Below are 25,325 nucleotides of genomic sequence, written 5' to 3' on the forward strand. Positions count from 1 at the left end.
AACCCCTTGGGTCCAGAGTTTGTAGTCTGTGGATCTACTGGGTTTCCATCTGAGAGACTTTGAGAGTCAAATCCGTACCTCTCCAATGTTTGGAGACCTTGTCTATTCCCCAAAATTGAAGATGACTTGGGTTTTGGTTATGTTTAAGGCAAAATTGATCTGAAACACTGTAGCACTGTAACCATTCTTGATGTTTTTGATATGTTTTTGATATGTACTCAATTTCCTTGTAGTCCTGCCAACATATTGTAGTTTGCATGGACATGAAAGTATATAGGTGACATATCTGGAATCACATGTTATAAGTTGTTTGATGGCAAAACTATCTCCTGTCATATATGATGTAAAGCTATAAATTTTTCTGGACTTATCTCTCACCATCCTACTGTCACGGTGTAAGGTCAGGTTCAGAGACCAGTTGCTATAGCAGTAAAAGGCTTACCTGGAACCAGCAGGATAGGTACACCAGTGGATCCCCCTGGGAATGACGCAGGCTCACCTGAGGTGCGGGGTCTAAGTATTAACCGGTATTCACCAGAGCTCCTAATGGTGGAGATGGATTGGGCTGCGTGTTAATACCAGGTCGCAGATCTCAGGATCACCCCACCAGGGAATGAGCAGACTGGGAACCAATAGCGGATCAACAGGTTAGGGATCAGACGAAAGCAGAGTCGGTCACAAGCCAAGGGTCGGTCACAAATGGTAGCAGATCAATCGTGGTCAGGAACAAGCCAAAGGTCAGTAGCGGAGGTGTAGACAGCAGCAGGAACAGTAGCAGGATATTGGCTGGAAAGGCACAATAATCTGGCAAGGAGGAAGGACATGGCTTATATAGGAAGTTCATGGGAGGAGCAAGGAGTTCAAGGTTCAAGAGCAAACAAGGCACAAGGCAGGATTATCCAATAGATGAGGCAAAGTGTTGTCCAGCATCCTAGGTAGCTCAGTGAGTAGAGTTACTGCCTGACACAGTAGAAGTCCCAGGTTCAAGTCCAGGCCCTGACACCTACAGGCCTTACATCTTCCACATTTATATGAGCCAGTAGCATCCAAGAACATGGGGGGTCTTTTGGGTGGTTCGACCACATTCTTGGAGATAATATGTCTCAGCCCTGGGGCCTTTTTATTTACAAATGCAGGTTTACTTGGAAGAATTTGTTGCAAGGTCTGATCTCTAAGCAAGATAGGCCAATTTTTCCCAATACTCTTCTCCAGCTGCTTATATTGTAAGTTATATCATGTTGTGAATGCTAGATCTATACCTAGATGTTCTTTAGATTTGGGTACTAACAATGTATCCCGGTCCATAGTACCCACTTGCTCTCTTATTTGTTCCAACTCTGTTTTCTTGTATCCTGTTTTTAAAAAATCTTTGTAATAATTTTTTTGATTGTATATAATAATCTTCTCTTCTACTGCAATTTCTCCTTATTCTCATGAACTGGCCCATAGGGATTGCTCTCAAAAATTTCGGATGGTGACAGCTCTTATTGGAAATATACCCATTCCTATCTGTATTTTTAAAGTAGGTTCTCGTATCTAATCTTTTACCATATTGGAAAATTTCCAGGTCTAGAAACTGGATAACCTCCTTTTGGATGTTACTGGTAAATTTAATTCCATACCTGTTGATATTCATGGATTCTAGGAAAGATTTCCCAAATAATAAAGATATTATCGATATATCTCCTATATACTCTATGTTGCGGTATCTCTTTATTAAGAATGTCTTCCTCCTCTCATTTATTACGGAAAATAGTTGCCATACTCGGGGCATATCTGGCTCCCATAGCCACTCCCTTAATTTGATTGAATAATTCCCCATTGTACCAGAAATAGTTGTTGGCCATGGCCATCTCCAACCCTTCTAGTATGAATTCTTCTTGGGGGACTCCAGATTAGAATATTTTTGAAATGCCCATTTGGTAGCCTCAAGAGCATCTATTTGCCCTATGTTTGTATAAAGGGATTCAACATCTACCGTAACCAACAGAGTATGTTCTGTCACATTAATACCTCATATTAAATTAATAAGATCCCTACTACCCTTTAAATTGACTTTACCTTGTGTGGCCATAGGCAGTAAGAAGTAATGAATGTATTCTCCAATTCTCGAATACAATGAGCCTATGCCACTTATTATGGGCCTTCTCGGAGGTTTGATTGGATTTTTGTGTCTTTGAAACATGATAAATAACCAGTATTCTGGGTACTTTAGGTAATAAATATTTGGCCTCTTTTTTTGTTTAAATTATTAGATGTACTACCTTTTTTAATTAATTTAGTTCATTTTCCTTTGAGTTTATTAGTGGGATCACTTTGTTATTTTGTTATATGTATTAACATCCTGTAAAAGTCACTGCATTTCCCTCTCATATTGAGCCTTTGACAAAATGACTAGACCTCCCCCCTTATCAGCTGCTCTAATCACTATATCTTTATTTTTTTCTAAAGACTTACCGGTAATAGCTTCTTATGTTTTCTTGGAATGGACTATGCCTTTATTGATCATGATCTTTGATATGTCTTCCTGGACCATGTTTTTAAACACTTCTATATATTGATACTGAGAAATTTTTTGATTAAATGTGGACTTAACCCTTAAACCAGTATGGGAATATTCATACCTATTAGTTCTCCTTCCTTGAGGAGGATTATCTAAGAAAATTGTTTTGATATTTAGCTTTCTAGCAAATTTTTCCACATCTATAAATGCCTCAAACTTATTGAAAAAAAATGATTACATATATTTTTAGAAAAGGGATACAAGAAAACAGAGTTGGAACAAATAACGGTAATTGGGTACTATGGATCGGGATACATTGTTAGTACCCAAATCTAAAGAAAATCTGGGTATAGATCTAGCATTTATAACGGGATATAACTTACAATATAAGCAGCTGGAGAAGATTATTGGGAAAAATTGGCCTATCTTGCTTAGAGATCAGACGTTGAAACAAATTCTTTCAAGTAAACCCTTATTTGTATATAAAAAGGCCCCAGGGCTGAGACATATTATCTCCAAGAATGAGGTCGAACCATCCAAAAGACCCCCCATGTTCTTGGATGCTACTGGCTCATATAAATGTGGGAGATGTAAGGCCTGTAGGACAGTGATAGATAAGTCCAGAAAAATTGATAGCTTTACATCAAATGTGACAGGAGATAATTTTGCCATCAAACAACTTATAACATGTTATTCCAGATACGTCACCTATATACTTTCATGTCCATGCAAATTACAATATGTTGGTAGGACTACAAGGAAATTGAGTACACACATAGGTGAACATACCAAAAACATCAAGAATGGTTACAGACAGCATAGTGTTCCAAATCACTTTCACCTTAAACATAACCAAGACCCTAGTCATCTTCAGTTTTAGGGAATAGACAAGGTTTCTAAACATTGGAGAGGTAAGGATTTGACTTCAAAGTCTTCAAAGTCTTTCAGATGGGAACCCAATGGATCCAGAGACTACAAACTCTGGACCCAAGGGGTTTGAATCGTGATATAGACCTCAATTGTTTCCTCACAAACTATTGAGAGAGTTTCCCATATGGGGGTGGTATATCATCACCTCACCACCTAATATCACAAAGTAGCTGATTTTTGGGGGGAACTTAAATGCCACCCCTTTTGCTGTTACAAATTGAATTATTCAAAATATATTTGGAATGATGAGCCTTTCCCCTAGCGGTGTTAATATATAACATTAGATTAATATCTTTTTAGTTTTTATGGGACTAGTTTTAAAATGAAAATGTATTTAAAACATCCATAATTTGTCAACATAATTTTTTTTATTTATATATATTTTTTATTAAAACATTTTTATTATTAATATTATTAAATCTCATTTCATTTTTTGAACTTATAAAATTGGATGTTATAGCAGTATTTTATTCATTTAAATATATACATGTATTCTATTTAATTTTTAGTATAACCATGTGTGGAGTTTCATATATATACAATGTATAAGAGTGCACTTGCAACATAGTTAAATTTTAACCCACAAGATGGCTGGTATTATTAGAATTTACTATTGGGACAGTTATTGCAGTCCATTATATTGTAATAACATAGCAAAGACCTAATTGCAATGTTGTAAATACATTTTGAAGCTGGGGTTGTTGTCCCATGGCAGTGTGTACAGCTTGACCTAAATTATCTATCGGCATCTTTCCGGAGCCATCCAATTAAAAAACGCTTCTGGTTAGGGGTAACACAATCAGAGTAAGCTTGTGTGTATATATCCAGCCTGGATATGGCGGACGTCACTTCCTGATGACGCTGTCTGGCAAACGTACGTCGAAGTATGTCGTCCATCACTTCCGGGTTTCAGCGACGTCACGTCTGGCCGAGCGAGAGTGAGGCCTGAAACGCATGTCGGCCATCTTTTTGGATCTTAGAGCTGAACATGCTGGTGCTGGCTAACATAGCACCTTCACATGTGAGTACACTCTTTTTGTCTTTAACCCAAACATTATTAATAAATGCTACACTTAGAATGGCCTAATCTCTGGTTTATTTGAGTGGCTGGGCAACATTCTACCAAGAGCATGGAGAACCAGTCTTAGAGCATTTGTACATTGTTTGGTTGGTGAAAATACAATTATCATCCTCCCTGATGTTTATCCTGCGGTCTGTTGATGAGTAGGAGAAATACCATAGGACAATCAGAGGCTGATTCTCCGTCATATCTTTCCAAAAAAGTGCATTTGACCACCGTAATTGGAGTAAAATAGGTCTGGTGAGTGAGCAATTCACTTATTATTTTTTATGGGCACGTGATGAAGATATAAGGATCCATGTTATTTGGCACTACATGGAGATGAGACGGTCACCTGTGTTGGTCATTATGTGTATTATACGTTCACGTTGACAGACACTTTATTTTGGAGACGACGAAGTGAAAATATTTGTTATGTTAAAAAATGTTTTTCCTTTTTTGTTAGTTGATGCACAGTTATGTTCTTCTGATTGCTATTTTGGTTCATATTTGTCAATTTCACTAAGCATATGATCACAGCACCTGTTTATTTATTTATTATTTTATACTTAGAAGTGTTGGTTCACTTTATAGGGGCAGCTATAATATTGGTATTTGGAGTGTCTCTAATACCAATATTACTAAAATATACAAATATTTTAATTGGCGCCATAATAATTTCACTTATTTCTGTTCTTTTGCAGGGCTGGCTATCAGTTATAAGTGACCCTGTCATTTCTTATCTTTTCTACTGCTACTGTAGTTACTAGGGGTTTCAGCCTGTTGGTACTGGTGTAGCTAAAATATGCATGTTTGGTTAATAAGAAGCATTCGGAACCTTTGTGTTTCATGTACAGTATGTCAGTAATTAAAATGGTAAGTTGATAGACATTGTCTCATGACTGTGGCCCTAGATTCGGGTGTCCTGAGCAGTGAGCATTGCTCTCTGTTTACTACTGTCACCTAAATTCATGTGGGTCTTTTAGCATTTGTGCTAGATTACAGCATGTATTTGTGACCCACAGAACACATTGACATTATTAGGGGCCAAGATATGTGCTTTTTATTTGCTAGTTAGAAATTGTCTAAATTTCCCAGTGGTGTATCTCTTGTGGTAGGAAAAGTATACAGACACATTAAATTCATTCCATAGTGCATTTCTAAATTTGTTTTTATTTTTATAACCCCTGTGAAATTGTTTTGAGTATTGATGTTAAGCTGAGCCTAGTTGAAGAACCTCCTTAACAAATTGTATTTCTGTGACACTAATGCCTCAGGGGCTGGCTTTTCATGAGCTCTTTTATAAATCCACAGAACTGAAAGAAATAGAAATATCAAAATGCTAAATATTTGTGACTAACATTGCACTTTCCACAGTAATGTGAAATCAAATTTAGATGGTGTAGTTTAGAGCAGGCTTTCTTTAAAGGTACATCAGAGCAGTTTTTTTTGTCATTTTAATGAAAATTATTATGATTTGGTATTATTTATTTATGTATTTATTTAGCCGTTTTTAATACTATATTAAATTTTTAAACTAATTTTAAACATTTAACATCTTAAACATTTTTAAGTTTTAAAAATATTTGGAAGGCTTCAAACTGATGATTTATATATACTTTACTAGTATTTTATATATTTTTTTACTAGTTAAAAATGTATTTTACAAATACATTTGCATTTGTTTGATAGTAGATGCCGGAGGAACCTGCCTGATGTACCCTTTTTGACTGATGACTATTTGGAATATATACATTATTTTGTGGCTAAACATCTGAATCTGCTGTTATACTTTCTTTTGGATGGTTCCCGAGATCAATATATATTCCTCTGTATGAATATGTTGCTTTCTATTTGCGCCATCTCTTATTGTTGCCAAGAAATTTTTATTATTTTTGACTATCAAAACCATACACAATACAGTTTATTGAAACATTCGAGACTGCTAGTGGGTCTTGTCTTGGGTAAGTAGATCAGCCCCGCGACCAAAGAGTATAATATTTTTTGAGATTATATACAGTCATGGCCGAAATTGTTGGCACCCTTGATATTTCTCCAGGAAATCATGTATTTCTCACGAAACGTATTGCATTAACACATGTTTTGCTATACACATGTTTATTCCCTTTGTGTGTATTGGGACAAAACAAAAAAAGGGAGGAAAGAAAGCAAATTCGACATAATGTCACACAAACCTCCAAAAATGGGCTGGACAAAAGTATTGGCACCCTTTCACAACTGCGGATAAATAAGAATGTTACAAGCATGTGATGCTCCTGTAAACTCACCTGGGGCAAGTAACAGGTGTGGGCAATATAGAAATCACACCTGAAAGCAGATAAAAAGGAGAGACGTTCACTTAACCTTTGCATTGTGTGTCTGTCTGTGCCACACTAAGCATGGACAACAGAAAGAGGAGACGAGAACTGTCTGAGGACCTGAGAACCAAAATTGTGGCAAAATATCAACAATCTCAAGGTTACAAGTCCATCTCCAGAGAACTAGATTTGCCTTTGTCCACAGTGCGCAACATTATCAAGAAGTTTGCAACCCATGGCACTGTAGCTAATCTCCCTGGTCGTGGACGGATGAGGAAAATTGATGAAAGATTGCAACGCAGAATAGTCCGGATGGTGGATAAGCAGCCCCAAACATGTTCCAAAGACATTCAAGCTGTCCTGCAGGCTCAGGGAGCATCAGTGTCAGCGCGAACTATCCGTCGACATTTAAATGAAATGAAACGCTATGGCAGGAGACCCAGGAGGACCCCACTGCTGACACAGAGACATAAAAAAGCAAGACTACAGTTTGCCAAAATGTACTTGAGTAAGCCAAAAGCCTTCTGGGAAAACGTCTTGTGGACAGATGAGACCAAGATAGAGCTTTTCGGTAAAGCACATCATTCTACTGTTTACCGAAAACGGAATGAGGCCTACAAAGAACAAAACACAGTACCTACGGTAAAATATGGTGGAGGTTCAATGATGTTTTGGGGTTGTTTTGCTGCCTCTGGCACTGGGTGCCTTGACTGTGTGCAAGGCATCATGAAATCTGAGGATTACCAAAGGATTTTGGGTCGCACTGTAGGGCCCAGTGTCAGAAAGCTGGGTTTGCGTCCAAGATCCTGGGTCTTCCAGCAGGACAATGACCCCAAACATACGTCAAAAAGCACTCAGAAATGGATGGCAAAGAAGCGCTGGAGAGTTCTGAAGTGGCCAGCAATGAGCCCAGATCTAAATCCCATTGAACACCTGTGGAGAGATCTTAAAATTGCTGTTGGGAAAAGGTGTCCTTCCAATAAGAGAGACCTGGAGCTGTTTGCAAAGGAAGAGTGGTCCAAAATTCCGGGTGAGAGGTGTCAGAAGCTTATTGATGGTTATAGGAAGCGACTGATTTCAGTTATGTTTTCCAAAGGGTGTGCAACCAAATATTAAGTTAAGGGTGCCAATACTTTTGTCCAGCCCATTTTTGGGGTTTTGTGTGACATTATGTCATATTTGCTTTTCTGCCTCTGTTTTATATTTGTTCCAATACATACAAAGGGAATAAACATGTGTATAGCAAAACATGTGTTAATGCAATACCTTTTTTGTGTGAAATACTTGATTTTCAGGAAAAATATCAAGGGTGCCAACAATTTCGGCCATGACTGTATACTCAGATTACCTTCTTGCTGTTCTTGGGATTACCCTTTTCTGGAATGAAGAATACTTATTCCAGCAAACCGTAAAAAAAACTTATACATAATTTTATGATATTGGGTTCTTTTATACGGATACTATTCACGTGTACTCCTGGTGAAGAGGTTAAAACATTTGAAACGCGTTGAGCTGACATGGATGTTGGAAAAAAAAAGATCTGTGAACCACACTCTGAAAATATTGGATGTGGTTCTTTATATGCTTTTAATATTTTGTCTAATAAACTTTATGATTTTATTAAGTAATGATGTTGTGCAATTCACTATACGTCCAAAAAGAACATTGCTACGAAAATTCTTCTGTTTAGATGCATTACTCAGGATATGGGCATATAGGACAGAGAACCTCTATCCAGTTTGTATGTCTCTTTGACAGACACTTTTTTATGGCCCTATTTGAACACAGAAGTCAAGAAAGAAGGAAGGGCTGAGTTTCTTATCTAATTATGTAAATTTGAACTTCTGCTATTGAGCTTTGTAAACAACAAGTTTTTGTAAATTAAAGAAAGAGCTACAAATAGACAAGTAAATATGAAAACATGTGAGCTTCACATACTGGTGTGAAATATAAATATTAAGTGTTTATATGCAGTTCATTTTTACCTGACCAATAAGAATGATATGTTTTTAGACATAATAAAGAAAATATATACACAAACACGGTACATTTAATTTAATGTGCATCTAAACCAAAACATTAAATCAAATGTTTGTTACACATGTTTCTGGACTATCAAAAAGTTTTAACCTTTTTTCTTATTCAGTATAGTTATTGAGCGTTTGATGGGTGTTCATACAAACAGTAGGGATTACATAAATGAAGGTAGTACATAGTAGACTGTAAAACTAGCATATTAAATCCCAAGAAAACCAAGGATACAGTGGAGAGGGTAAATGTCTAGGGGAAACCTTTTTAATATATCATGCTTAACTAAAACTATGCCTGATGCAGGGGCGGACTGACCATTTGGAAACCCGGGCACTGCCCGAGGGCCCGGGGTCAGTAGAAGGCCCCATGAGATGCCCCTGGTACCTTTTTCATAGGCTTTTTTGAGTTTGGGCAAGGACACAGGGGCCCCATGATCCCTTATTGCCCGGGGGCCCCGTGAGTTGTCAGTCCGCCCCTGGCCTGATGGTTCTACCAGCAAGGTTTATCCACAGGAATGTCCCTGCACACACATTGACAGGAACGCCATACAAATAGTCAAATATATGTGAGGGGGGGGTATAAGGGTACTGAGGAGGGGAGATTGTTGCTCACTAGCACTTACTAGTGTAGGTCTCTAAAAATAGTAGGGGATGGATGCATGTTATTAAAACTGCATTCAGTCAGCTCAGTCCGTTTTCATCCCATTGAGCTCTATGGCCAAATTCAAACAAGCAAGCATAAAAGATAAAACACATAAACCAGGCCTAGTCTTTGTGTATTGATGTCACCCTGATTACCCTTTTGTGCAAGATAGTTGTTTACAAGAGTCTCTGTGATAAATACAGCTCTGCTCTCTGCTAGTAGAAAAACAATAGCGAACACTGTTTTGACTCAGCTAGATAAAATATATGCTATATCACATGTATAGTGGATTTACCTTGCTGTAAAAGTCTGCTTCAATATATCTTGCCTGTGTGATGGTAAGATATCAGTATTCACAAATTTTGCATTTTTACCTTTACTGTGACATTCATAATGCATTTGTCCACAATGAATTGTATAAACACATTAGGTACCATTCTAGCCATCAGATAATCTATACATATTTGCAGGTACATGGATGTCAGCATTCTCCTAATATTGGGAGAGAAAGCATCAAAGTGACACGAAGGCCACAGACAGCAAACCAAGAGAAAATAAAAGCAGTGGGAGCTGCCTGGGAGATAACACAGTGATTTATACCTGTTCTCTGCCTGCTGAGGAAAGATAGGACATTTCCCGGCCACATAATCTCCTCATCTACACTACACTGTTGCTGGTTCCCCGACTTAAAAAAAATATAAGAATGTGAAAGTCATATCTTACAATATAAAAGTAATGTGAACTGTTTGTAAATAGTGGGGGGTTTTATAGTGAAAACAAAGTCCTTCAGGCTAGATAATCTTCTCTTCAGCACAGAAAGTAGCTCTCAATGTTGGGAAGTATGAGGCTATAAGGTCAGGCTAGGTTCAGAGGTGAGACCACTCAAGTGAGAAGGTGGACTTAGTATACTTCATGAGGAAATGGAGGAGAAAATAAAACAAATAAAAATACACATGAAAAAATAATAAAAAACAAAAGAGGGGGTGAGATTGTATTAAAGCTACACTATCGGCAAGCTCAAGATCCAAATAAAAACGGCCCCTTTGATGAAGAAAGTAAATGATTCCCTTTTCTGCCTCTTGGGCCTGAACACCACTCCAATCAAATAGAATTGATGGTTTAAATCTGTGAGTGTTGATCTCCTGGACCTCTGCAGCTCTTGCTGGATCCGCCTGTTGACCTCTAATTATTACAGGACATGTTAGTGATGTGGAGGTCAGCAGGAGGAACCACTAAACACTGAGGTCCTGCTGACCTCCATGTCACTACTGTGTCCTGTAATAAGTGGAGGTAAGAGGAGCCAGTGAGTGCTGTTGGGGATGCAAAAAACTACACTTCCAGTAGTGCTGGTTTTCCTTTGGGCTTGCAGAATGTTGGAACAGAGCAGAGTTCTGATGGAGCGGGGTGCAATTGAGGTAAGCATCCCTTATCTTTATTTGCAGGTTAACTTTTTTCTGAAAGATGTATGCCATGACATTATTGTTAGCTAAGAATATGTGTGTACCTCAATGTCTATAGCCTGGCCACAGGTTAGCTTTAAGGAGTGGCTTCAAGCTGTTTTTGGTTGAAACAAGATGCCTCTACATTGCATGGAGCTGCTCTGAGCTGCTTTTCCATTTACCTTTACTCGTATGGGAAGAAAATCAGCTTAGTTGCAATTTACAAGCCATGCTAAAAGGCTTTAGGGCCCATGTAGATGGCCTTTGGCCTTTTGTCTATGATTTCAGTCTGAAAAACTTCTAAGTTCATTCAAAATTCATTAACAGGTGCTTTTGTCCTTCAATTGATCTCCTTCTGACCTGTATTTGACCTGCTGCCAGTGGATTTTGCTTTCACATGCATAAAAACGCAAAACTGATTTGAAGTGGACAAAAGCCCATCAACACCAGCCCTTGGGACAGTGTTAGGAGTGAGAAAGAGATTTTAAAGTTAACAAACAAACCCTGAATAGATATCATTTGAGGTGTCATATATAGAAATGCACTTGTATACTTGTGTATTTGTACTTTACGTCAAAGTATTTAGATTGAGGTTTGGTGAAAGGCTCCATATTTAATTGAGACAGTGAGGATATATAGTTGCATGTTGATTTAAGGATGTGTAAACTAGATTGCAGAAATGATGTGTTGTGAACATTTGTGCTTTGATCTTTATTTACAGGAAACAATGATGGACCATGCGCTAAGGACAATCTCATACATTGCTGACATTGGTAACATTGTTGTCTTGATGGCAAGACGCAGAATGCCAAGATCTGCATCTCAAGATTGTATAGAAACTACACCAGGTGCTCAGGAGGGAAAGAAGCAGTACAAGATGATCTGTCATGTCTTCGAATCAGAGGATGTAAGTAAATTATTTCTATTAAATTAATAGTAAAATAAGTTACGGTCTTTCCATGAAGACATTTGTTTCCTGCCTATACACTGTATGATGCTGTATAAATTACCCTAGTAAATGACGTATCCTGGGGTGACATGTGCCATAAGCCATCCTAGACTGTAAGATAAATAGTTTGTAAGGATGGAGGATTGCAAAATAGCAGGAAAGTAACTATATTCAGGATAGTTTGAAATGGAATGTTATATTTGTACTGTATAAAGCCTAATTACAGTATACAACCCCCCAGTCCTCCAATTGCATGTACTTTTAACATTTATTTGCATATATACCCTTTTCCCAACTGTTTGTTGACTGGTCATGTGATGAGCATGGTTGTCTCTCTTTTCCTTTTTGCCCTGGACTCATAAGAAGTTGTACTTGATGTTTTTGAGCAGCAATCTTAAAGTTGAAGGTTCTGTTTAGTGTAGCTGTTTCAGGCAAGGTTTGGCAGAAGCAAAGGGCTGCCCCTGGTTGTCAGACTATTACATTTATCAACAATGATGTTGAAATAAAATTGGAAGACACAAAGCTTACATCCTAAAGGTATAAGATTTAAAGTGTATGTAAAGGCTTTATTTATTTAGTTTTGTATTGAGTAGGGAAGGGTTAGAGACTTTGTCAAGTTTGTATTACTGTCTGGTGACCATTTTCACTAGGAAAGTGAGAGGTAATCCAAATTTTTGAGTTGTTACTATAGCAAGAGGGATACCTCAAATGTGGATCACCTCTTCTGGTGGAATCACTGTAAGGTGGGAATTTCACCACTTCGGTGAAATTTCCGCTAATTTCCTGTTGCAACAGAAAAGGAAATGAAATCTCCTCAGTGGGACACAGACAGTAAAAAATAATCTCATAGGGATTATAACCTTTCACTACTATATTTTAAACAGTTTAAAAAGTTTTTTGCTCTGCATGCACTTTAAAGAAAACCTGTAAAGTAAGATATATGTAGGCTTCCATTGCTGATTACTCACGCAGAACTCTTTGGTGATAACGGTAATATACAGTCAACATTCAATTTCTTCATCTGTGCTTCTCCCCAAGAAGACTTCCTGCACAGGAGCAGACTCGTGCCTAATTGGTGGAGGCTCTCAGTGCACTGTTTTCAGGAACCATTCTCTGTTACAATACATGTTTTGCTAACAGGTGAAATACATAAATACAGAACTATGGAATATGAAAATCCACAACTTGGGGGATTTTAAACCTCCCCTGTATATCCCCTTTATAGATTGTGTTAATTTCTAAAGTTTTACATTATGCTTTTTACTCATTTCTTATTTCTGAAGCACCTCCCCTGAAGAATAAATAACAGTTCCTAGTAGATGTATACAGATATACACTATATTGCCAAAAGTATTGGGACGCCTGCCTTTACACGCACATGAACTTTAATGGCATCCCAGTCTTAGTCCATAGGGTTCAATATTGAGTTGGTCCACCCTTTGCAGCTATAACAGCTTCACCTCTTCTGGGAAGGCTGTCCACAAGGTTTAGGAGTGTGCCTATGTGAATGTTTGATCATTCTTCTAGAAGTGCATTTGTGAGGTCAGGCACTGATGTCGGGCGAGAAGGCCTAGGTCGCAGTCTCCACTCTAATTCATCCCAAAGGTGTTCTATCGGGTTGTGGTCAGGACTCTGTGCAGGCCAGTCAAGTTCCTCCACCCCAAACTTGCTCATCCATGTCTTTATGGACCTTGCTTTGTGCACTGATGCGCAGTTATGTTGGAACAGGAAGGGGCTATTCCCAAACTGTTCCCACAAGGTTGGGAGCATGTAATTGTCCAAAATATCTTGGTATGCTGGCACCTTATGAGTTCCCTTCACTGGAACTAAGGGGCCAAGCCAACCCCTGAAAAACAACTCCACTCCATAATCCCCCCTCCACCAAACTTTACACTTGGCACAATGCAGAAAGGTAAGTACAGTTCTCCTCACAACCGCCAAACCCAGACATGTCCATAAGAATGCCAGACAGAGAAGCGTGCATCGTCACTCCAGAGAACACATCTCCACTGCTCTAGAGTCCAGGGGCGATGTGTTTTACACCACTGAAACCGACGCTTTGCATTGCTTTTGGTGATGTAAGGCTTGGATGCAGTTGCTCAGCTATGGAAACCCATTCCATATGCATTGTTGTTGTGCTAATCCGGATTTGGAGGTCTTTAGCTATTGACTCTGCAGACAGTTGGCGACTTCGACGCACTGTGCGCTTTAGCATGCGCTGACCCCGCTCTGTCATTTTATGTGGCCTACCACTTAGTGGCTGAGTTTTTGTTGTTCCCAGTTTCTTCCACTTTGTTATAATAGCACTAACAGTTGACTGTGGTATATTTAGTAGCAAGGAAATTTCACAAATGGACTTTTTTGCACAGGTGGAAACTTATTATGGTACCACACTTAAATTAACTGAGCTCCTGAGAGCAACCCATTATTTCACAAATGTTTGTAGAAGCAGTCTGCATGCCTAGGTGCTTGATTTTATACACTTGTTGCCAAGGAAGTGATTGAAACACCTGAATCCAATGATTTGGAGAGGTGTCCCAATACTTTTGGCAATATAGTGTACAAGTACCATCAAGAAGAATGCTGAAAGTTTTTTTTTTTTACTTAAATTTGTCTGTGCAAAGGCAAGGTCTTTTCACAGTCATCGTAGAAACATGGTAAAACCAAAAACCTTTAAAGGTGCCTGGCTATATGTTCACATTATTTAGAGTTCCCCTGTAACCCCAAATCTCAATTATGCACAAGAAACTTCAGTCTGCTTGTATTTTCCCCAACCATCCCCTTGGTCAATAAGGTTTCCCCATGTAGTGATGGATCAGATTTAGAAGGTATGAATTTGCTATTTGCATATTACAGTGGCTTGGGATTTGTGGGTGTTAGGGCTCGCTGGAAAAGTATATGAACAGGTTTACAGTTTCCTTTATATGCATGCTTTATTTCTCAGCCTCTAGTTTATTAGCAACATTTAAAGTGATATTAAAGCTTCCAGTTTTGAAAAAATTAAAATAACAAACATGTTATACTTGCCTGCTCTAATTCTCCTCTTCTGGGGTCCTCTGCTGGCACTCTCCTCCTCTTCTCTGTGTGCCACCATAGGAAGCCACTTCCTGTGGTGGCACACATACGGGCTTGCTCCCGAGCCCCACTGTTTGTGTCTATTGATATAGACAGCAGGGTTTGGCCCCACCTTCTCTCCTTCATCATAGGATTTGATTGACAGGAGCAGAAGCCAATGGCTCCTGGTGTTATCAATCTGCCCAGTGAGGAGGAACAGATCTGGAAGAGCTGGATTGCTGGATTGAGATCAGGCTCAGGTAAGTATAAAGGGGGATGGGGGGATCCTCTGCTACAGAAGGTTTTTTTAACTTAATGCATAGAAGTAGGGACAAAGCTCTTTTGGCCATACTTCTCCTGTGGGTGACAGGAGTGCACTTAGTTCTGCCCTCCTATTACCCAGATTCAGCCGACATTGAGCTAAAGTCTACTGTCGGCTGACATCACTCAGCGACTCCAGACTCTGGAGGTATGCCGACTTTAAAGTTGGGATCCTCCCAGATTCTTGACTGGCAGATAGCTCAGCCTCTAAGTGCTGCTGAGAACCTGAGTCAGGTGATCCAGCCCCCCTCCACAGCCTGACACTGATAGTCTGTCAAGGTCCTACCTTTCTTCAGAGCTTGTGCATCTCCATGAGCTGGCCTCCATCTTGGTTTTCTGCAAAGCATGGTGGGAACCTTTATGCCTTCAGGCTTCTGCGGCTCCTCCTCAGAAGGGTGTGGTTGAGCACATTTAAACCTGCTGTCTGCAAGTGTGCTCTGCACTTGTGTCCTGTATGTTGCCCTGTTGCAAGCTCTTGTGTTGTTCCCATTGCTCTCCTGGTAACCGACTCGGCTTGGACAAGACTACTCTCTGCGTTAACCCTTTATCTGACCTCCCGTTGTTGAACCCGGCCCGTGACCTGAGTCTTCTTTGCCTACCGTCTAGTACTGTCTGCTCCATTGTTATTGACCCGGCTTGTCTGACTACTCTACTCGTGATCCCATCTAGCTCCCACCAGCTGTACGCCATTGGCGGCAGTCGTTATCGCAGCTGGGGTCACTCGGGGGCCGCGACCTGGTCTCAGGCTGCGTCAAGTCCATCCCCACCATCAGGGGCCCTGGTGAAGGGTAGCCTGGGGCTTAGACTCCGCGCCCTGAGGGACTCTGGTCTGTGGGTAGTCAGTGTCGTCAGTCGCAGTGTGACCGTACCATAGGCCTGCCTGCCCATTCCATCGTTCCTGCCCTGACATAGTCACTGACTTTATGCTCACTGAAGACCAAGAACTGATCGGTATTTGATCACTCAGTTCTTGGTCTTAGAGGTGGCGGGGGACAGATGCCGCATCGGACAATAGTGCATCCACCTAGGTGAGTATGTATGTTTGTTATTTTGAGATCTCACACTTCTCTTTTAATTATCAAGTAAATTCACTTTCAAATCAAAGAGTAGAGACAGGTGAATGGCTTATTAAAATATTTCTCTGCACTTGTCACGGGTTAGGCAGTATAGGAAGTGAGGAAAATCTTTCCTATTGGACATAGACAGCAATAAAAGACACGGTTTCTAACCTCTCCGCAACCTATCAAAAACTAGAAAGGGTTTTGGCAGGAATTTGGCATAAACATACATGCATATGGAATGTGTAGTTTCATAATCCTGTACATTGGTAGTTTTGGTGGATATTGGTTATATAGAGCAGTTTCAGGGCATATAGCAGGAATCTGCATGAATATATTCAGCAATGGTTTGCATTTGGATGCTCAATGATAAGAAGTTTAGTATAGGAACATTATTTTAGATGACTGTGATCAATTATAGACCTATTTCCATTTTGTAATCTGCACCAGAAATGACAGATATAATCTATCTGTTGCAGCAGGCTACACAAACACTTTCACTGGAATACAATTTAAAGTTAGGACAGAATTTTAGCTTATTTTTTCCATAAAGCTGCATCCATCTGTATTAAAAATGTGCAGCTAATAAAGTTTCCTTCATGCCCTGTCATTCCATGTGAGCTCCAAGATAAACCCAGATTACCTTAAACTACCTCTGAGCTGTACATCATTGTGGGCTTCATCTACTTTTGCAGACTTTTTTTCTCATTCTAACACAATAGTATTCTGAATTACAGGTTTTTCTGAATTACAGGTTTTATGGAAAAATAAATCAGCAATAGAAATTGCCTTTCTGATACGTAAAAGAGTGATTTGTACCACATGACCTTTTTACCTCTAATGACATATTGTGCTCTGATTAAAGGAACATTTATAGATGGCGTTTGCGCTTAAATGTGTTCTCTTTAATACGTTATGCTTTTGACGACATACCAAACTTTCACAACCATGATCTCTCCAGACACATATTACAGACTGCCTTACACAGCATTAATGACCAAAGAAAAATCATTGTATCAAGATAACGAGTATCCCTGTTGAACCATGTAGGTTGCAGGGTACATTAAATTAAAGGGAATTTGTCAGAATAGAAATATAGGACTTGTCATTGCTGACATTTTTTTGAAGGTCCTTTATAAAATATGAAGAAAGACACACTAACCCATTCCTCAGTGTGCAGATATAAAGGTATAACTGAAGCTGAGGCCTGAGCTGCCTGATGTGACATCTACCATTAAACATCAATCCATCCTACAATGCTCAGACCTGACAGCATATGTACAGACTTCATACAGTACAATGATGGAGGTTGCACACTTTGTAGTAAAATTCATATCCTTTATTAAGCTTTAGACCACATACAATAAAAGCTTCCTATATCTATAGCTGTTTTGTATGTGAACCATCGTTGCAGGCTTTGGTATGCACTCTTACTGATATCATCCTAATTGAACTCTGCCTATGCATTACCTAATGGTTTCCAATAGGCATATTCACCATATTAATGTGAAAATACAGAAAAACGATGGGATCTCCTCAATGACGTCTGAAGTGACAGCATTAGTATAACAATAGATCCAGGTAGAAAATAACACAGGAAGGTGAAGTCTCCATAGGCAATGGATGGCGTTCATGAGGTGTTTGCTGGCTGCTTTATTTGATGCAGGTTTTGTGTACCATTTAACTATCCCATTGAGGGACATTATTTCTTTCTCCTCTGCATTGCCCCTTTGGCCTGTGGGTTGGATTTTCTGGCTACCATTTACACATTGGTTCCATCAATTGCCCTCCACACCTACAGCCATGCTCTGTGAGATCTTTTACTGGACTGGGTCATTTTCCCTTTGATGGGACTATTTCATGGTATTTTTCAGCCATACTCAACTGCACTCCCTGATCCCCTGAAGAAGCAAAAGTGCGACATGTATTAGAATTTTTGAACCCCCTTCCTGACATACAGTATATTGATTATGATGCTATAATTATGTACATTTGACAAAAAGTGATTGAGGAGGGGAGGTGTCTTTCTGGGGGGCTGGTTAGGGGATTATGGCCTGCTTTAACCTTCACCCTGTCTTTTAGGGAACTTAATACACCTTAGTTGTTATTAAATGCAATTCTGTAGTAAAATTTTGATTATTTTATTGTAATGAGTTTGTCCAATCTGTTTTTAGAAAAGGTATCGGCACTTTTTAAAATCCCATGTCTCTCTTGTGGATTGTTTTTCATACATAAAAACTATTCTACAACAAGCATTGATATACTTTGTAAATGATACCAAAACTGAAAGTAATTGTTTATTTATGTTAATCGTAGCTCATCACGCAGGAATTTCACAAGTCTTTTTTGCGTTAATAAGTCATTATCATGACACCCCAACCCTGTTGGAGGGGTGAAGGACAACCTTTATTACAAAAAAAAAATTAGATTGTTATTGTGTGTTTCCCAAGTATAATCTATGAAACATGTGTCTGCTATACCCATATAACTGAATTATTTGTGTTGGCCAATTTGGACCTGCATAGTCTTTTCAATGTAGAACTAATTAAAGGAACACCAGATTCATGAAATTGTGTTCTACAGGTTACAAACACTCCCACTTTCCAAAAAAATAACACATATTACACTTTCTGCATTTTAAATTCTTAGATGAGTGAATTCTAGGCACCCAGTCCAGAGACCTCATTGGCTTACATATATCCTACTCACAAAATTTTGTCTCAAACTATTATTCCTATAAAATGACATCTTTGGCACATTCATCGTTTTCTTACCTATTTCAGAATCCTATTGCAGAAGGTACTAGTGATTTCACACAACCTGCCTAATTTTATCTGCTGTAAGTGAGTAATCAGATGTGAAAATTAACTTGTCCTGTTGTTTTCTGCTTTCTTTTTACCATGTACCAACCTGTGATTGCACCTTGGCCCATAAATACTTCTTTTCACTTACTTCTGGATTACCAACCTCTAAAACTTTTTCAGTTTAATGTTCTAAACTGTATTTAAAAATGTATATTTCTTATGTTATTAATTTTAGACTTAAAACCAGGGCGGACTGACAACTCATGGGGCCCCCAGGCAATAGGGGATCATGGGTCCCGTTTCCTTGCCCAAACTCAAAAAAGCCTATGAAAAAGGTACCAGGGGCATCTCATGGGGCCCCCTACTGACCCAGGGCTCTCGGGCAGTGCCCTAGTTTCCAAATGGTCAGTCCGCCCCTGCTTAAAACTAATCCATAGTACATAAATCCATTGCCAAAAAGCAAATTGAAGATAATAAAATGAAGGAGTGAGTCAGTAGCTCAGTAGTCAAATTTCTTGTAAATGATCTATTCTGTATCATCAACATCTGTAAATTCAAGAACCCTACCCAACATGGATAAAATATATTTGAATAAGTGGGAGTATGTTCACTTGATCAGTGTAAATGAACTTAAATCATCAATGGCTCATATTGTTGGTTTGGGTTATTAATTTATATACCTTGAAGATATGTGCCCTTTCAGCAGGTTGCTCTATTAAGTTGATATGAGTAGACATGAGGGATCTTTCAGTAACCAGTTATCCAATCAATCAGAATGTTTTATATACCATGGTATGTAATTCTAATTTTGTATAAAGAAACAAATGTTTTATGGTATTTGAGCTCCAGTTTTGGTTATTTTTTGGTTGCTTTGTTAGGAATTGGGTCTATAGATGTCCAGGGACAGGTCTTATTTTTCTAAATTTTCGATTAATTTAAAAAGAGCCTTCAAACATCACGTCAAATGTCCTAGGAGACCCTAATACCAAGGCAATTTCTTATGCAAATTTCAACCCCTGCAACATCAAAAGGTGGCTTGTCCTTCCTACTGTCCACAATTTTAAGTTACTCAGTAAAGCTTTATTAGCCTATAAAAGGTGTAAGAGGTATTATTTAGGAATGGGGAAGGGCAGGTGGGGTCAGTCCTCATTATAGCAGGTGCTGTATGTGTTAAAAGTGAAGTGTAATAATTTGCACAAGGGGGATTGTGGGGATTTTTAGGGTGTTCGAGAAAGTATGTGCAAGCACTGCTATAAAAGTATTACTGTAGCTAATTTCTAACATCTGTAAAAATACTTTAAAATTTTAACTGTCGTTAGGATAACTTAAAAAAAATATATACAGCTTTATTTCCCATTTGCAAATTATATTTATCTTTAATATTGAGTCCTTGGAAATAAATTACATTGGCCAGAATTCTATTCTAGGAACACTTTAGTATGTACAGATCTCTCATTCAAAGCACAACAACCATTTCCAGATCTAAAGCTTGTCTGCACTCGATTTTAAAGTGTATGTGTATGATATTCATGAAAAATCTGCTTCAGCTAAAATTCTGCTGCTGCTTTAAGCTTCACTTTCTTCCATTGGTGGACATCAAAGAGACTGACAATAGAAACTGAACATACAGCAATGTCTTTGATTTGTCTCTTTAAAGTCTGCTACCTGGAGTGGACCAGCTGAATGTTAGAACCCAAGGCTGTCGAATGAACACTTGTGTCATCTATAATAAGACACAGGGCTCATCCACAGTATGTAATAGCATAGCAAATGCACCTTTTAATGTTTTGGAATGTATTTCAGATAAAGTATACCTATAGTCAAGTTTAAACTTTTTAAGTATAAGTCCTGCATTAGAGAACCCACAGCAAGATGTCTGCTATTACTTTTATTTGCTAGAAAAGTCTTCTTTTATGCCACTCTCTGATTTAGTTTCACTTTATTACTGGGGCCTGGCTTTTCCTGAGTTTATGACTAAGCCTTATCAACCTTGTTTCTGCTATGCAGTGTGGCTGCCTCAGTGGCCAGTAAGGGCAGTCTCAAGAAAGAACAACAATTATTGATGGGGCTTAGTCATGAAGACAAGGACAGTTAAGACCCAGTAATCAAGTAAAACTCAGAGAGGTGCACAGAAGAAACTTTAGTGTTAGGTATATAATTTCAGGGTAGAGAACAGAAATACAATAGCAGTTTCAAATAGTTAATACTGTTTAAGATAACACCGCACAGTGTACAACATAGGCCAACACTGGATTTCTGGCAGAAACAAAAGGTATTTTTTGCAGAGCAGTTGTAATAGAATATTTTCAATGGTTTATTGTTCAGACTAAAAATGAGCAAATGAGAGAAGTTCATTGTTAGTGTTTCCGTATACTTTAAGTAAATACTTGTTCACTTCTCAAAGTTACAACATGTTCTAGTAGTATTGAAGCTTGCCCACTCCCTCCCAAAACACTAAATGAGTTTAAAGATGAACTCATCCCCTTATTCCTCTCTTTTTAAGTTCTGCACAATTAGAGGGAGGGAAATAGAGAGATAGTCTGAAAGAAAGCAGCTACTGCTGTGAAAATCCATAGTCCTCTGGTGTCCTGGGTTTTGTAAAATAAAGATTTTTATGTAAATAGTATAAAATAACATGTATAAAAAATCAGTTAAAAAAAGGACAAACTTAACAATAAATAAAATTGATTTAGAACTGTTATTTTCTGCTAATAACTAAGTTCCAGTATTATCCATATCTTTTCCACAGATTTTATTAATGCATATTCAAAAATAATTACCAAAAGAACACTAAAATGTGTTTACTTAATATATTATGTTAGACACATTGTAAATTACACCATGATTAGATCTGTTTATTCGGTATTATGTACACCAGTAAAAATATTTTATGTTATCAATAATACTAGAGGCAATGTCGCCTTTAATCTACAATAATTTATCCAAAACAGCCTGAAAGAAAACCAATGATGCAAAGCTGATTCATGCGTGTAAGATATTTTATTGATCATTACCTTCAGCTTAATATGATAAAGATCATTAATTTTGCTATAACCAAACCTAGCATGAATGTATTTAACATTATTTGTTATTTTAATAATTTATACACCACTGGCATATTTTACAGCAGTTAACTGGGTCTATAGATGATTTATATTGATCTCTGTCTCAAAAAAAGAATAAAGCATAGCTCCATATGACAGAGATTGGGCCTGGCAATGGGCTGTAGGTTCCAATATACCTAAGAGCACTATGTTTTTGATGTGTGCAAAGGAAGATCAGGGTGACCTAGTAACATAGAGAAATAAGTATAAACTCCATTTGGTGCATCCTATCAAATTTGTTCAGCACAATTATAGTACAGGTCAACTTTCATGTTTGCAGTCCTGCCACACACTTATTGTGTTACTAAACCCAGGACCCCAAATTCACTATGTCTGGTCTCCCTCAGTACACAGAACATGGAAATGCAGTTATGTTAGTAAATATAAACTGCTAAATATCTTTTCTCATCAGCAGTTAAAGCAGTCTTGTGACTTCTATCAATGTCCAGCAGAATACTGGTTAAAGCTTGTGTATTAATTTTCCCCTATGAAGCTGCAGGACCCCTGACCCTCTGTCTGGACAGTGCTGATTGGCCCTGTGTTGATCACCAAGAAAAAAACTCTCTAGCAATGCACATCAAACTGAGCATGTGCAGCCGGTTTCCAAGCCTGTGTTCTATCAGGAGTTATATTGGGGAGAGTAGAAGAGGGGGATGATCAGAGAAGAGAGGATCACGCATCCTTTTTACACAATGTGGAGGATTAACAACTTAGGTTCCACAGTGAGTATAATAAGCATGCTTTACTGCATATACAGACTGATTTTACTGTTGTGGGTTTTGTAACACTTTAAATACACTGACATATTGGGTGGATAGGAAACTGTTTTTGAATGGCAGGAGACCATAGCTCCCAACTGTCCCTGATTTGGAGGGACTGTCCCTGTTTTAGAACAGGAACAGTCCCTCTTTCCTCCTCATGTGTCCTTCATTTTGATCTAATGTATACACCTAATACCAAATTAAAAAAGAAGAAAAAAGCGCCACTTACAAAAAACACCAAAGTGTCAGCAGCATATCCCACCCAAAATAAATTTTGGCAACAATAATCCAAATTAAAAGGTATGCGCTAATAACAAACTTATACAAAAGTGTATGTCATCATCCAAAAAACATTAGTGTTTTAAATAAATTAGAGTGTCCAAACATAAATTAGTGTCCAAAAAAATATATATATCTTCAGTGACTTGAACAAATTGTGAGAAATCCACCACCAAAGGAGATTAAATGAACTCACCAGAGCTAATGGCTGGTCAGATTATAAACCAGCAACAGCGCTTGTGCTCTGGGAGCAATGAACCCGATGTCCAAATAGATATGGTGATGTTTCAGATACTTTCAGATAATAATCACAGCCAAACAACTTTGCAGCCCAAGCTCTTATGATGAACTTCTCCACTCTGTCTCATACCTCCATGAGAGCATGCAGTACACTCAGGGACAAAAAAGAGAACATAATGGTGCAATACGTTTTCGTCACACCGACGTCATCAAGGGGCCGCCATCACACCGCCCCTTGATGACGTCGGTGTGACGAAACCGGTTGGGCGTAGCCTATTTGATGTGGATGTTAGAGAGCCTTGCTGGTCTGTGCTGTATGGGAGAGATCTGCGGTGAGCGTTAACTGTATCTCAACCCTTTTTGCAATTGAAGCTGGTGTCTGTTGGACACCTTGTTTGTGAGTTTCCTTATACCTTTTTTATTAAAGAGATAAATGAAAAAAACGTATTGCACCATTATGTTCTCTTTTTTGTCCCTGAGTGTACTGCATGCTCTCATGGAGGTATGAGACAGAGTGGAGAAGTTCATCATAAGAGCTTGGGCTGCAAAGTTGTTTGGCTGTGATTATTATCTGGAAGTATCTGAAACATCACCATATCTATTTGGACATCGGGTTCATTGCTCCCAGAGCACAAGCGCTGTTGCTGGTTTATAATCTGACCAGCCATTAGCTCTGGTGAGTTCATTTAATCTCCTTTGGTGGTGGATTTCTCACAATTGGTTCAAGTCACTGAAGATATATATATTTTTTTGGACACTAATTTATGTTTGGACACTCTAATTTATTTAAAACACTAATGTTTTTTGGATGATGACATACACTTTTGTATAAGTTTGTTATTAGCGCATACCTTTTAATTTGGATTAATGTATACACCTGTATGAAAAATGTACTATTTTTATCTATCAAATGTGTTTTACATCACTAAACAATTCATCCAATTTCTAAATAGTTGCCTTTGTAAGTAACCGATAAGTAACCAATTCATTTTGCATACTGATTCTCCAATAACAGGGGTGTGTCCTTTGCATACATTCTTTTTTGCTAGTATATGTCCGTCTTTCCCATCCAAAAAAGTTTGGATGTATGCAGGAGACCACCCTGAGGACCCTCAAACAAACAGGAGATAAACATACAGATGCCTTCCAGACAGAGTACCTGGTTGGAATTGAATCCAGGACGAATAAAGGTCAATATTATTTTTTAGGGTTGACAGTTTTTTCATTTCTTTTAAACACAGAAACATCAGGTCACTTCAGTTCCATAATAGCTTATTATCTGATACAATATAGTTTACAGCAGTAGCAGTTAATAAACTGTGTAGCTCTTAGTATGTGATTAAGAAAAACAATGCCTACTGTGGAGCAGTTCATCTTCAAAGTTCACAGTAGGCATTCAAGGCATTCTCTCAGACAGCTCAGCTTGCTCTGTGCTGTTAGAGATTAAAAAGCTGGAAAGCTTCGAGCAGAGTATGCTAAGCTGCTGAGAATGCCAATTGCAAGAACTTCAGTGCCTTTCTTGTGAACTTTAGGGATGAATTGCTCCAGAATGCTAGGGTGGGATTATTTTAAAGCTCATTTACTGCTTGGTAATAATAGGTGAATATTTGGATGTCACTTACCATTTATAAAAACCTTTAGGAAAAGAAGTGATTAAATATATCCCCAGCATGCTTATGATGTCACCACCCTTCTGGTGAGATATAGGGTACCCCAGGAACTCTCCAGAAGGCTGATGGCACCACAAGTTGAAACCAAGGCGATCCTGAGTACCACACATTTCACAAGAAGATGCCCACATGCTTTTTTGGCATTCTTAACATTCCCCCATA

The 25,325-nt window shown here is 38.5% G+C and overlaps 1 protein-coding gene across 2 annotated transcripts in view; it reads left to right on the top strand.

Moving 5' to 3' along the window:
* The window catches only part of APBA2 (amyloid beta precursor protein binding family A member 2), a 507,206-nt gene that overhangs the window by 391,319 nt on the left and 90,562 nt on the right, over positions 1-25,325 (top strand). For both annotated transcript variants that reach the window (XM_089652450.1, XM_089652449.1), the window contains one exon: positions 11,645-11,830. In XM_089652450.1, the coding sequence (XP_089508576.1) occupies positions 11,645-11,830 (186 nt within the window). The remainder of the gene's footprint in view (positions 1-11,644; positions 11,831-25,325) is intronic.

The sequence above is a fragment of the Staurois parvus genome, unplaced genomic scaffold, assembly GCF_062004578.1.
Source record: "Staurois parvus isolate SC_StPar_1 unplaced genomic scaffold, SC_StPar_1.0 ptg000682l, whole genome shotgun sequence".
Taxonomy (NCBI): Eukaryota; Metazoa; Chordata; class Amphibia; order Anura; family Ranidae; genus Staurois; species Staurois parvus.